The sequence below is a fragment of the Arachis ipaensis genome, chromosome B02, assembly GCF_000816755.2.
Source record: "Arachis ipaensis cultivar K30076 chromosome B02, Araip1.1, whole genome shotgun sequence".
In the NCBI taxonomy this organism is placed as follows: domain Eukaryota; kingdom Viridiplantae; phylum Streptophyta; class Magnoliopsida; order Fabales; family Fabaceae; genus Arachis; species Arachis ipaensis.
The window spans coordinates 102,195,167-102,210,008 of NC_029786.2; the positions used below are offsets into that span (position 1 = coordinate 102,195,167).

A 14,842-nucleotide genomic window follows, 5' to 3' on the forward strand; every position below is an offset into this window, starting at 1 on the left:
CCGCCCCGCCCCGCCAAAGCCCGCCAAAACCAGCGGTTTAAGCGGGCTTTTGCTATTTGGCGGTCCCAATTTTCCAGCCCGGCCCGCCTTTTTTGGCGGGTTACGCGGGCCGGCCCGGCGGGTTTAGGCCCGTTTGCCACCCCTACCTTCCACCTTCTCTTCACCCGACCGTAATTAATTATCACCAAGTATTATTATCGCAACTTTCAATCTTGTCTATCACTTTGATTTATAACTATCTGTTCTGATAACTTTTATGAGTTGTTGAAGTTTTGTTAAAAGAAGTAAGATATAAAGCATTTATTTTTTTTTTCAAATTATCAAAATTTGATGTCAATAATCCTAAAAAACAATATCAACATATATTACTTTTAACTAAAATAATAAAAAAAATACATAATTGTAAGTTTTTAAACTAATTATTATAAATTTAAGTCACAATTTAATATAGTACATTGGGACAAAAGGCAACCATTGCTATTCATATTTGACTGCTACTATCTAAGTTTTACATTTATTTTATTGTGCACATTAATTTAAGTGCACTTTATTATTTTATTTTACATGTTTTGAAATAATGCCATTGTATTATAAGGATGAGATTAACTTTCATAATCTAATGCGAATCTTTTTATTATTTTGTTTGTTCATAAAATAGTTTTGAAAACTTTTAGATTTATCATTCTGGTTTGCTTCTTATTAATCCTCACTTAATATACTCAAATTTAATGGCTTTCATGGTGGTGAATTTTTGTAATTAGTTAAAAAATTTTAACTTTTTTTTCTCTCTCTACGATTTTGAACAAACTCAATTTTATTATTAAATAAATAAAAAATGTATAACATAGTTTTTATTTTGCCACATTTAAATGTTATATGTAAATCTAATAATTAATAAAAAAAAAATATTATCTAATATAAAATAGATTAAAAATAAAAAAGAGATTAACAAAATCAATTAACAAAATTCTTATCTTAGGTCACCAGATCATTTAAAAAATCAATTAACAAAGTTTTTATATTGCTACATTTGATGTGTTATATGTCGAACTAATAATTAATAAAAATAATATTATCCAATGTAAAATAGATTACAAATAAAAAAAAAGAAGTAAACAAAATATGTGTGAGAATTTTTCATTCTACTGATAGGTGTAGACTTTTTTTTTATTTGTTATATGTTAATTATGTGACAAACAAATAATATAAAATTAACTAATTTTTTTGCAATACAATTTAGGAAATTAATTAATGTCAACCATGGTACTCTATATAATTAAATATCAAATCCAGTACTCTACATAATTAATAGCTTAGATAGTTTAGGAAATTAACATATTAATGTTTTTAACGAATCTTTGATGGGTGCGAATTTTCTTGCGTCCTATATATATATATATGCCAATCATATAACTTAGTCAATATACAAAATAAATAATATTGTGGTAGACAAAATTAATAATTAATTTATTTTCAAAGTAAATATTTATGTATTCGAATTTTGAACATAATACTCTACATAATTAATATTTTAAAAAATTTAAAAAAATATTATTACAAAGTAATTTAAAAAAAATAAGTTAACAAAATATTTATGGAACTCTTTCATTCAATTAGTGATAGGTAAGGACATATAAAAAATATAAAACACATATCAAATAAAAAGAAACTGTTTTCTTTCTGCATCAAATTGATAAGACAAAAAAAATATTTCTTTCTACATTAAATTGATAAAAAAAAGACATAGTAGTATTTTCATACGTCAAAAGTTGAGAATAAATTAAAAAGGCAGAGGAATGATTGAAAATATAGATTAGATAAGTAAACTAAAGAGAAGAAAAGATATAAGTGGATGTTATATGTGAGAGTAGTAACCGCTGTAAAACTGAATGAAATTAACAACTGCAGTTGATGAAGGCAATGGAAGAAGACGAAGGCGAGAGTGTTGAAGAAAGGAGAATAACAGAACAGCAATAAAAATACAAAAAAATAAAAACTAAACTATTGAAAGGATAACGTACTCAAAACAAAAGGATATAAATTAAAATTAATATAAAATTAAACAAAATATGAACATGATAAAGAATGCGAAGACATTGACAGAACAAACTATATAAACTAAAACTAACATAGAATTAAACAAAGCATGAAGATATTGATAGAACAAACGATATAAACTAAAACTAACATAGAAATAAACAAAGCATGAAGATGATGAAGAATGTGAAGATATTGATATTCATACCAGTTCATTTTCTTTTTATTTATTAGCAATTTGCAGATTGTCTTACATTTTTTAAAACTGTCATTTTAGTAAGAAGTTATTGGATTTTTCAAAACAAATTTTATGTCTATTTTGTCCTTATAATTTAGTTTCCAAAATAGTTTATTGTAGGATTAATATAGTTCAAAAAATTAGACACCAAAGTCATAGTCAATTCTCTGTATTGACTCTATATATTGTTGTTAGACGTATAATATATATGAAAAATAATAAATTAAAACTTACATGGCTCATGAAATAGAAAAATAAAGAGAAGAAAATAAGCATAAAGATTAAAACAATAAAAAATATATAACATAGTTCTTATCTTGCCACGTTTAAATGTTATATATCAATCTAATAAATTGATAAAAAAAAAAGGAGATACAGTACTGTTTTCATACGTCAAAAGTTGGGAATAAATTAAAAAAGCAGAGAAATGACTGAAAATATAGATTAGATAAGTAAACTAAAGAGAAGAAGAGATATAAGTGAATGTTATGCGTAAAAGTAGTAACTGAATAAAATTTGTAACTGAATAAAATTTGTAACTGCAGTGGATGAATGCAATGGAAGAGGATGGAGGCGAGAGTGTTGAAGGAAGGAGAAGAACCAAACAGCAAGAAAAATATAGAAAAGTAAAATCCAAACTGCAGTGGATGGAGGCAATGGAAGATGTGTTGTTATATTTATAGAAGTAACAGAACTGTTTTCATTTTAGTGGGAAGTTAATAGAAGTAACAAAACTGTTTTTATTTTAGTGGGTGCATGGATATATATATATAAATTAACTTTGATGCACGTCTAGTTTTTTGTTTTTTTTCAATATTTTCTAATAGTCTGATACATCAAAGACTGATTTATTGTAGATTAAAACTCCACTTAAAGATTTATTATTGGCCAATAAATTAATATATATACAAGACAGGATAAAATATTTTACACTATGACTCTATTTGTCTATCAAAATTAAACTCTTTTTTAATACATAATTTTATGGAATAAAATGTTCTTTTTATTTTTCTTTTTTATGAATAATTTTAGGCATTCCTAACTCGCTAATAATTAATTAGTTTAAAAATAATTTTATTCTTGAGAGTAATTTTGTTTAAATATATATTTTTTAGTGTGTATCTTGACATTAATTATCGGTCCAATTGTTCTAATTATTTAACATAACTTAAAAGTGTTAAGATTGAATATATGCTTGAATTTGAAATGTTTGATGTTGTCAAATTCTCTTCTTTAATTATCTTTACTATTTGACCAGTTGACTAGAGAGTTATTAGTCCCTCTTCTAACTTGTCAATTAAAAAAATTTTAAACTCATTTTGTTTAGGTTCATCATATTAACTTTAAATTTTAGTATGATTCTACACATTCTAATATCCAATTTTTTTGATTTTTTATTTTATCTCTAGATTGGATTATAGTATGTCAATAAATATTTTAGTTTTAAATGCATAAAGTTAAGAATTGAAACAAGAATCTTTATAATTAATGAAAATGTATCATGCTATTAAAATTGAAACAAGAATCTTTGATTAAATGCTAGAAGTACCAGAATAAATTAAAATCGTGTGAATTTGAGAAGGTTACAGATTCAAAGCCATTGTCTTCGTCACAATTTCACAGAAGAGAGAAAGCTAAGATGGTTGGAACTTGTAACTTGGAAGTTAATATTATATTATATAAACCAAGGAGGAGAAAGAGAGAAAATTTTGGGGGGGGGGGGGCACCATGCTTGCGAGGGTCAGTTTTGGTGGTTATTCAGGACAATGCAGGGGGTTGTGGAACAACAACAAAACATCAAGATATAGAAATATATATGAATTTTTTTAGGTGAATTATATGGTAAAGATGTAAGTTTATAGATTTTTTTTTATGGGATGAAAGAGAGATTGAAAAAATTAGGACCCACATTTTGAACAATAATAAAATAATAAAAAATAACTATAAAAAGAATTTATATTCTCTCTATAAAACTTTAATCTGTATAGTAGAGTGTCCCATTTTTTTAATACGGAATAAAATGTGCTTTTTGTTTTCTTTTCTAAGAATAATTTTACGCATTCCTAGTTAGCTAATAATTAGTTTAAAAATAATTTTATTCTTGATAGTAATTTTGTTTAAATATAATTTTTGGTGTGTTGATATTAATTATCGGTATAATTCTTTTAATTATTTGACATGACTTAAAAGTGTTAAGATTCGATATATGCTTAAATTTTGAAAGTTTGATGTTGTCAAATTCTTTTTTTTAATTATTTTTACTACGTGACCAGAGAGTTATTAGTCCATTATTCTAACTTGTCATTTAAAAAATTTTAAACTCATATTTTGTTTACATTCACTATATTCGCAAAAATTTTTTTCTCTACATAGTATTGTTATCTTTCTGACAAATAGACATGAAACTTCACGAAATCAACAGTCACGTCAACGTCGACCCACTTGGACAGATTATGCTAGGCGAAGAAGACAGAATATGACCGAAGAACAAAGACAACAATTCCTAGCTAGAAGACGTGCAAGTTATCGGGAGATGATTCGACAAGGAAAACAAATTGCCATACCAACTGATACAACTCAAATTCCAAATACTGGTGGAGGTACCCAATTAACTACAAACATAGGGGTTGTCAGATTGACTACAATTAGACAAATGGCCAGAGCTACCACCTATCAACAATTTATTACAGGTAACACGATAACTTTTAAAAAATACAGGAATGGAAGGACATGACACTAGAACTGCCACAGGTAACAGAAATCAAAATAACATACACAAAATTAATCAAATTAATATTATTATACATAGTTTAGTATCCAAAATATATATCATAAAATTATACATACATTACAGTGTATTTTTTAATCAAACAACACGTCAATCATATATAAAGTTATAAAGTTAACATTAAAAACAAATAAAAATTTTTCTTAGTTTTATATATGTAATATTTTATACCAATTAGCTTTAAAATTTAATTATTTTTTGAATAAATTAATAAAAATAATACAAATAATTGTTTAAATATAATTGTATTTTAATTTTTCATTCTATTACGTACACGTTGAGGATAATTTGAAATAAAAGATAATGGACTTGTTATAACTGTCATGTATTTTGTGCTTTGATTGCGTTGTCATCGAGAATCATGGCGCCTTCATGAAGACCGGGTTCTTCTACAGAATCAGTTTTATTTTACGTTTGGAGTTAGCCAACCAGCAGCGGCGACAGACAGCGTCTTCCTTTTCTATGGCAGCAATTTTTCGGGCTTTGAAGGTCCATTTATGGTAGATGTGGAATGGGGTGGGTTCAAGAGCGTCAAAATCTGTGGCTAGACAGAAATAGTGGAAGCACCTGCTAGCAAACAAAACAGTGAAAATGTTTGAAGATATCACATCAACAATAACAGAATAACGGAAGAAGTCGATCAATTTTTTTGAGTACTTTTCTGGTGTAAAGATAGTCCTGTGTTAGACGAGCGGATTAGTTTTTTTTTGTTAGTGCCGGTTTTTTTGTTCAGCCCATGACAAAAAAAATAATAATAATAAATAAATTTAATTTACCTAATTACTTTTGATAGCAGGTTAACTTTTAAAGAGTGCTGCACTCCCTACTTTGTCTAGAGTGCACTAGCTTTCGCCAAAATAAATAATTAATATAAATAACATTATACTATAATCATAATAATTATATACATAAAATTACGTCAACAAATACCAATATATAATGGAGATACACAGGTTTAGTATCCAATCTTTTTTTCTTCTTTTGTCCCTATTTCTTTTTTATTAAAAAAATGGGTTTACCTACGACAGAATTTAAAACTAAACCACTTCTAATAAAAAAAACTGACACTACGTACTCAGGATATATGATAATATTTTAAAATTAAATTTATTAATTATATTTTTTTCTTTTATTTTCATAATATTTTTTTAAAATTATTAAAAAATAAATAATTAATATAAATAACGTTATACTATAATCATAATAATCATATAAATAAAATTACCGTCAACAAATACCAATATATAATGGGGATACACAGGTTTAGTATTCAGTTCCTTTTTCCTCTTTTGTCCCTGTTTCTTTTTTATTAAAAAAATAGGTTTATCCACGACAGAATTTAAAACGGAACCACTTTTAATAAAGAAAACTGACACTACGTACTCCGGATACATGATATATATTTTAAAATTAAAATCTATTAATTATATTTTTATCTTTAATTTTTCATGATATTTTTAAAAAATTATTAAAATATAAATAATTAATATAAATAACGTTATACTATAATCATAATATAATGATGTAAATAAAATTACGTCAACAAAATATAAATTATTTATTATTTTTTATTAATATTTTTTATACATAATAGCTCATAATACAATAGTATATAAGTGATCAATATATTATTATAGTATAATAACTGATAGTATATCTATAACAATATATAATGCGAATATCTCAAGTTTGGTATCCAATTTTCTTTCCTATTTTAATCCTGCTAAGTGCCAACATAATCCAAAACTAACTTTACAATTATGCATTTTACTACCAGTTACAGAAAAAATTCACACGTAATTTCTTTCTCAATCTTCCACTTAAATAATCTATTTTTTTTTATCATTTCTTTAATTTTCTTTACTTTTCTTACTCAACTCTAACATTTTTACCTTTTGAATAACTCTTTAGACAACTTCCTAAAATAGACTATGACTATGATAAATGTTGGTTTTAGAAGCATGTACGAAAAGAACAAAAGAATAATTTATGATGAAAGAAGTGTTCAATCAATAGTAGTGATAAGTAATTTTTTGTAAATTTTATTATATTTTGTGATATTCATTTAAATTATATTTTATTTAATTTTATCTTAGTTTTAGTTTCTACCGTTTTGTTCCGAGTACAATGTACTCTGTAGCTTCACTCTAATTATTTTATTAGAGTTTTTGTTGTAGTTTCTTAAAAAAAATTATCATTTTTGTATATATTTTGGTTTATAGTAATTTTAATTTTAATAAAATATGATATAAATAAAGTCACATCAATATTAAAATAAACAAATACGTATCTAATAAATTTAAAGAGTGAATAATATATTAACAAAAAAATAAAATTAATTTCTTAAAAACAATAGAAAAGCGGCTGAACAGGCACGTTAGTGCTTGTTGAGCCGCTAGTGTCAATAAATATTTTATTTTTAAATGCATAAATCATAACTCACTCAAAGTATAAATTAATTTTATGATGAGTCATGCGATGATGTAGCTAAGTATTGAATAAATTAGGCCTAATTTTGAAATTGTGAGAGACAAATGAAGTTGATTCTATTTACACTGCTGGGACTGCTGCTGAGCAACAATAATGAGAGTAGTTCTATTTCTCTGTCTCTCTCTCTCTCTCTACCAACAAAGGAACCATGTCTATATTTAGGTAGAGAGAGAGAGAAATAAAACTTGGTAATGATGCATTTCTTGAAAATTCAATGGAGGCAGGCTTGGATTATTGGGCTTAAATGATTACTCAAACCATTTACTCATGTCTGCTAAAAGAATCTATATAATTAATGAAAATGTATCATGCTATTAAAATTGAAACGAGAATCTTTGATTGAATGCTAGAAGTACCAGAGTAAATTAAAATCATGTGAATTTGAGAGGCTTTACATGCAGTAATACATAAATTAAAACTTAATAATAGAAACTCTTCACTCGTGTAAAAAAAAGTGTGGCATTCCCAAGAATCATGACAAAAAGTGGTTCAATTAGATTAGGATACACAAATCAAATAAGAGTTTCACAAGATCACAAAAGTGAATATAAGTGCATCTGTTTGTACAAACTTTCAAATAGTAGTACAAGGTGGAATTAGAGGCATGAAGCTTTTGCTAATGTTGAAAATCAAATGCAGTGGTAGTACTCCCCCTTGCTGCCTTTTACATCCAGACTACTCTGCAAATGAATAAAATAAGTGCATTTCAATAACATAAACGTGCACACTCTATAATTATAATCATGTTAGAATGTGCCTGATTAATAATACCTTTGATAAAGCAGCTAACTTTCTTTTACTTAGTCATGCAACTTACTTCTTCAGGAGTCGATGTGATTTTCCTTTAATCTTCCGGATCATCTTGCTTTTCAGTGCGTCTATACTCTGCCTTGTGATGGAGTTATGACGATGAGGGTTCAACTGCAACTTGGACTCCAATTCAAGTTTTTGAATGACATCCACGACAGTTGAGGCATAAATTGGCAAAACCCCACACCCTTTGATAAAAACCTGTTTTTTCCTTTCTTCTACTCTCTTCTCATATTCAGGTCTATCAACACTGAATCTGAATGACATCTTTTGGTTGCTAGTGCTGTCATCATCATCACACATTTCAATTTCCCTAAACATGTCTTCCTCAGGAAATTGATAAGTCCAAATAAAAACGTGATCTTCAGAGTTCCGTCGTCTTTCAGGAACAAAGTTTAGCCTTGTAATTAGAAATGTGTGCTTTACATCATCTCCGACGTGGCCGTATTCACACCTAATATTGAGAGTACCCAATTTATTAAAATAAGGAGGCGGTATGTTTTGAGAAACAACACAACAGAAGATGAAACCCAACAAGTGGTAGTAAGGTTGATCAAGTTCAATTGTTATGGACGCTTCTGTTGTCTGACATACAAACCACTCTGGAACTTTGTACCCTGGATAACAAATACGACCATCCATTCTACGATAATCATAATAATTTATCATCTGATATTGACCTGTTAAAAAAAACAAAACATTTTTCAATATTGTGAGATGGGCATCTTCACCAATATCATTCAGCGACTGCTCTTCCAATTTCACGCAATTTTCAAATGAGATCTGTCTTCTGTTCAAACTAAATACTGCCTTCAAACTGAATATTCTTTCCAGTGATGTGCAGTCATTAGCAAGAAGCACTTCAATAGATGGTGGAAGCTCCGGTATAGATCGAAGACTACAACAACCTCTTACGTCAAGAGTCACTAACCTTGATAGGGTTTTAATGTTGTGTGGAAGCTCAATTAGCTCTCTACATTGGAAAAGAAAAAGATACCGAAGATATATAGAGCAACAGAATTCATTTGGTAGACTCTTAATTCTTAACAAAGAGAAACACGAAGCCGTCAGTTTCTCTGACGACACCGAAAATTCCTCCAGCCTTGAGCACATTCGAACCCTGAGTGTTTTAAGAGACTTCAAATATATGTTGCCTTTGACACTCTTCAATTTTTTGCAACCATCAAGATACAATCCCTCAAGTGTTTGGATGGATAAAATAGATGGATGAAGTTGACATAGATTTTCACAACCCTTTAGGTTTAACCTTTTAAGCTTTGTTGCTTTACTCAAGTCTGGGAGCTCTACCAACTTTATACATCCACCAAGGTCAAGGTTTGTCAAACTCACAAGATTCTGTAATAATTTAGAGATACATTCATCACATTATGCAAAAATCCTTGATATCCAATCAAAAGAAAATGAATAAAAAAGAAGTTCATATTGGTATTAGTACCTGTGCTCCATCCCAGAGTTTAGAAATTTTACTGTTAGTCATCCTAAGCTCAACAAGTTTCTCTACACAAAACCTTGATGGTAGAGAATTCAGAGGACAACTATTCCACTCCAAATAGCTGAGTTTTGCAGGAAACGGGTCCAGGGTTGTGGGAACATAGACTTTGCACTGTCTTCGATACCAAGGAGCATAAAACTTAAGAAATCTTAGACGAGGCATATTTTTAAATGTGTTCTTATTTAAGTGTAGATCTCCAATTTGGGACAAGTCTATCATAATGCCTTCTACTAAACTTTTTTCCTGAAAACCAAAGACGAGTACTAACAAAATGCTATTGTAATATAGTTTAAAATAAGCAAAAACAAAATAGTTGTACCGTTTTCATACCTCACTACTTTTCAATAAGTTGCAGAAATCTTCAGGTTTATTTATTCGAGTGAGCTTTCCAGAATCTTTATTTGATTCTTGGCGAACAACTTCCCAACCCATTTGTTGTATCAAGTCATGCATTACTATTTTATCGCCGAAAATAGTTATAAGAGCTTTACGCTGAAGAGTGCTTATACCAATGTCGCCAAAGAAACCACAACAGTCTAGAAACCTTATGACATTATCCTTGTATTCTCCTCTGAAAAAGAATGCAATGTCAAGGAATATGTTCTTATCTGAATCATCTAAACCATCATAACTCAATTTTAAGACATTGTAGATGTCCACATTGAGATGAACCTTGAGTTTTTTCAATGCACTTTCCCATTCTTTTATGCTCCTTGAGTATAGAAAGGATCCCAATACTTTTAATGCTAATGGATTGCCCTTTGTGTAATTAACTGCCATTTCTGAAAGCTCTTTGTATCCATTTTCAGGATAGCTTTTGTTAAAGGCTTTTAAGCAAAAGAGCTCAAGGGAACTCTTAAAACTCAATACTTGGACCTTGTATATTGCATGCACTCTTGCAGCAGTTAGTTGCTCGTCTCTAGTTGTTATAATGACCCTACTTCCTGGTGCCAAACAGATTTGTTTTATAGTTAGATAATCTAATATATCTAATGTATCCACATCGTCAAGCACTATGAAGACCTTCTTCCGACTCAACCTTCTCTTAACATACATAGATCTTGCATGGGCTGATCCCTTTACAAGGAGATGTTCTCCTTCAAGTAGTTCAGAAATAAGTTTCTCATATAAGCTGTGTTCACCAGACTTTTGTAATTCTTCTCTTATATTTTGTAGAAAGCAACAACCTTCATATCGAGAGGCACATCTGTCGAATATTGCTCTAGCAATTGTTGTTTTACCTATGCCTCCCATGCCCCAAATTCCCAAAATTCGAACTTCTTCAGGGTCCATTTCCATTAGACGTTCAAGAGAGTTTAATTTTTCATCAATTCCAATAAGGCTTTCGGATGCATTTGACAAAAGATGCGACAATTTCTCCGAAATATTCTTGACAATATCTTCGATTAGTTCTGATTCATTTCTATCGTATATGGAAAAGAAAAGGAGAAAGTATACCATAATACAAGTAAAAATAGACAAGAATAAGAAGAGGAAGGGAAAAAAACAATAATAATGGAGACGAGTAATAAAAAAAAATGAGCATGTTTAAGCTGGTGATTTTGGTGAATTTATATTTTAATACTAATTATATCAAGTAATTTAGATATTTTGTCATATATATTAAATTAATTTTTAACTTTTTTTTTTATAAAAGTGATTTTTTTTTCCCATGTGTATCTAACTTTTTTAATATCTAAAGTAACTAATTATTATTATTTATTGCTGTTTCTTATTCTAATGTGCATTTACATGCTCTCATCCAACAGAGTATGAAAATCATGCAAATCTTTATCAGTTTGCTTTTCTCAGTTGAAACGGATATGACAAACTTAGGGTGAATGCATAACTGATAACTGTTTATTTGTACAATTTAGTAGGAAACTAGGGTGCATTTGTTTTCGAGAATAGGATAAGACAAGACACACAAGAAAGGATAAGACACTGATAGACAAAGACACAAAATTTTTTACAAATTTATAAAGCTATGTGAAAAATTATGAAAATATTTAATTCAAATCTGTTTATGTAATTTTATTCAATTTAGAATTCCAAGATAATAATAATTATGATATTAAAATACTTTGATTCTTATACTAATATTTTTATGTATGTGTGAAATAATATTTTTTTTTAATCAAAACCAAATTTCTAATACAACTAAACAAAGTTAACGTTGAAAAGGTAATTTATTTAATTCCTTTTAAAACTAATCCTAAATTTAACAATTTTAAAATAAAAAAAAATATTATAGTATTAGTAAATTGATACTTCTAATTTTTAATACAATTAAATAATTTTAAACTTTAAAATAATATTTCACTATTTTTAGTTTTTTGAAAATAAACTATAAAAATATTTTAGTCTTTTCAAAATTAATGCTAAATGTGCATTTTAATCTTTTATAATAAACTCTGTGAATATTTTAATATTTTTAAAATCCTATTCAAATTTTAATTCTAATATCATTTAATAATCTTTAACTTATTAAAAGGGTATTTTAGTTTTTTATTAATACTAAAAGGTTGTTTTTGTTATAATGTTAAAAACGATACTCTAAATCTTTTTTAACATTATATAATTTATTAATTATTGATTAATGATATAATATTAAATTAAATTCAAATAAAATCAACTAGAAAGAATAATTTTTATTCTTAAAAAGAGGGATACATAAAACTCACCTATGATTGCTGCTTGCTAGATAGTAGTACATCTCTCTCTCATTTAAATTTTAGCCAAGAATACTTAGACGAGTGCTAGAGGCAGCAGTTTTTGTGATTTATAGCCATCAAATAACTATTAATGATGTAAAATTTCATCTAATAGTATGAGATTATTCACTTTTTTTTTGTGGTTACATACTGGCCAGAATTTAATAAAGTTGCTGGTCCTCTAGACTTTTCCTATTTTTTTTGGTACACTTTTTAATACATTTTTTAACTTCAATATTAGAAGTGATTCATAAGAAATAAAAATTAAAAAATTGAATTTTTGTTTACCTAAAAAAATACACCAAAATTATATATAAAATGATATAGATATGATTTCTCTATTAGTCTATTTAAAGTAAACTAATTTGATGTAAGAGCAAAGATTAACTCACTATATATAGGGGTAATAAATATAAAATTAAATAACAAACAGTAAAAGAGGCTAAATAACAAAAGCATATATTTTTATAGATGAAAAAATTTACCGATATTTCGATGGATAATGAATTCCAGATAAATTTGCCGTCTTTTTCAAAACAGATTTCCAACTCTGCATAATTTCCTCTTCATATCTCTCTTTGTGGACATCAAAAGCTTCTGCCAAAATTCCTTTTTGATGCCTTACATGAGAAGGATCAACATTATAAAAAACAGGTATCACAATCCTTTTATATTGTTCCATGCATTCAATAATCTTCACAAGCTCCTCCATACACCATCTCGAAGAAGCATAGTGTTTGGAGAAGATGACCAATGAAATGTATGATTGCTCAATTGCTCGAAGGAGGGTGGGTGAAATCTCATCTCCCGGATGAAGCTTTTCATCGTCAACAAAGAAATCAATTTGATTACGATGCAAGTCTTTCGTCAAATGACTAAGAAAAGAAGTGCGAATGTCTATTCCTCGAAAACTGACGAAGACATCATGTTTGATTAGAGGAACATTGAAAGCAGATGAACTAGAGAAAGGAGAATATGCCATCGAATGTTTTGTGTGTTAGTGTGGTGTGATGAATTCTTAGCTAAAGACTAAGGTTATATAATGAGCCAAGTGAAGTTAAGTAGTCAACCATAATGATAGCTAGGTGCCTAGGTGGCTAGGTTCTTCCTGCTTGTTTCTTCGTTAATTTAAAGGTCTCTATAATGATGAGAGTTGATCCTTTCTAATAGTGTCAATTGTTTAATCTCATTTTTTATTGTTTTTTTTTTTATATTTATTTTTGGTTCTACTTATAAAATTAATTAACGATAAGAGATCACATTTTATTCTTTTAAGTATTAAAAAAATTAGAGATGATCCATTCTCCTATAATGATAGCTTTGCTTTACTTAAGTGGGCTCATCCCTCTTCAATTATGCTGAGTATTATTCGGTGTCTCGATCTATGGTCCTCATTTTAAGACATACAGGAAGAAGAAATACTAAAAAATAAAATACTTATTTTATATTTTGAGTTTTTTATTTATACTTTTTTTTTTAAAGTAAGGAAGAAAAATTTTTCTTTTACAATTTTTGAAAAGTACATAACAAATGTATTTCTGAGTTATCTATTTGAACTTTTAAAAAAAAAAGATTAATTTACAAATGTATTCTATATTTCTGGTGAAAGATAAGTTTTTCTATTAAAAAATTAATACCTTTTAAATGTAATACTATACAAATATTAATACTCTTAATGTGAGATTTTTTTTGTTGCACACAATTTTGTTATATGTATTTCATATTATTATTAAAAGAATTTATTTTGAATTAAAGTGTTAATAATATAACATGTTTTTTTATTAATAACTTATGTAATTATTCTATTTTATATAAATAATACAGAACAATACTTTTCAAACATAGCATATAATGTCAAATAGTTTTTTATTCTGTATGACCATAATTGTAATTTTCATAAAAGGTGCTTACATATTTTTTATTACAGATAATTTAATTACTTCTTATTCTAATAAAATGTACTTTTATAAGTAAATTCAAACATAAAATATTTTTTTTTATTTTTAAAAACCTCTAAATTGTACCAAAAAAGAAGTTGGATAGTTGGTCTAAGGTTGATAGTGATGTATTTGTTGTCAATACGGACAGTAGTTATGTATGTGTGTCCGTGGAGAGTAACTTGCAAGTCATTAAACTAAAAACCAAATGATCTCTCACGAGATTAACTTATCAAAACCTTTTAGAAGCAAATAATAATTACATACCTAATGAATTATAGTTCAAATGAAATAGTTTTTTCATTCTCACTTAGA

The 14,842-nt window shown here is 27.7% G+C and overlaps 1 protein-coding gene across 2 annotated transcripts; it reads right to left on the reverse strand.

Moving 5' to 3' along the window:
* Nucleotides 7,996–13,695, reverse strand: LOC107626039 (disease resistance protein RML1B-like). 2 transcript variants are annotated; one of them, XM_021116393.1, is made up of 5 exons: nucleotides 13,076–13,695; nucleotides 10,207–11,299; nucleotides 9,820–10,119; nucleotides 8,325–9,719; nucleotides 7,996–8,228 (listed from the first exon to the last, which is right to left on the reverse strand). In XM_021116393.1, exons 1-4 carry the CDS (start codon nucleotides 13,570–13,572, stop codon nucleotides 8,367–8,369), a joined length of 3,243 nt encoding a protein of 1,080 aa, XP_020972052.1. In that variant the 5' UTR covers nucleotides 13,573–13,695; the 3' UTR covers nucleotides 7,996–8,228; nucleotides 8,325–8,366. The 2 variants fall into 2 exon arrangements, with proteins under 2 accessions (XP_020972052.1, XP_016184296.2); XM_016328810.2 differs by having other exon boundaries at nucleotides 7,996–8,233; nucleotides 13,076–13,691.

Excerpts from the sequence above, each read along its gene's own strand:
- LOC107626039 (XM_021116393.1), bottom strand. The coding sequence starts at position 13,572 with ATGGCATATTCTCCTTTCTCTAGTTCATCTGCTTTCAATGTTCCTCTA. Across the intron at positions 10,120-10,206 it reads ACTTATTGAAAAGTAGTGAG|GAAAAAAGTTTAGTAGAAGG; the intron begins GTATGAAAACGG and ends TTTGGTTTTCAG. Across the intron at positions 9,720-9,819 it reads AACTCTGGGATGGAGCACAG|AATCTTGTGAGTTTGACAAA; the intron begins GTACTAATACCA and ends AAATTATTACAG.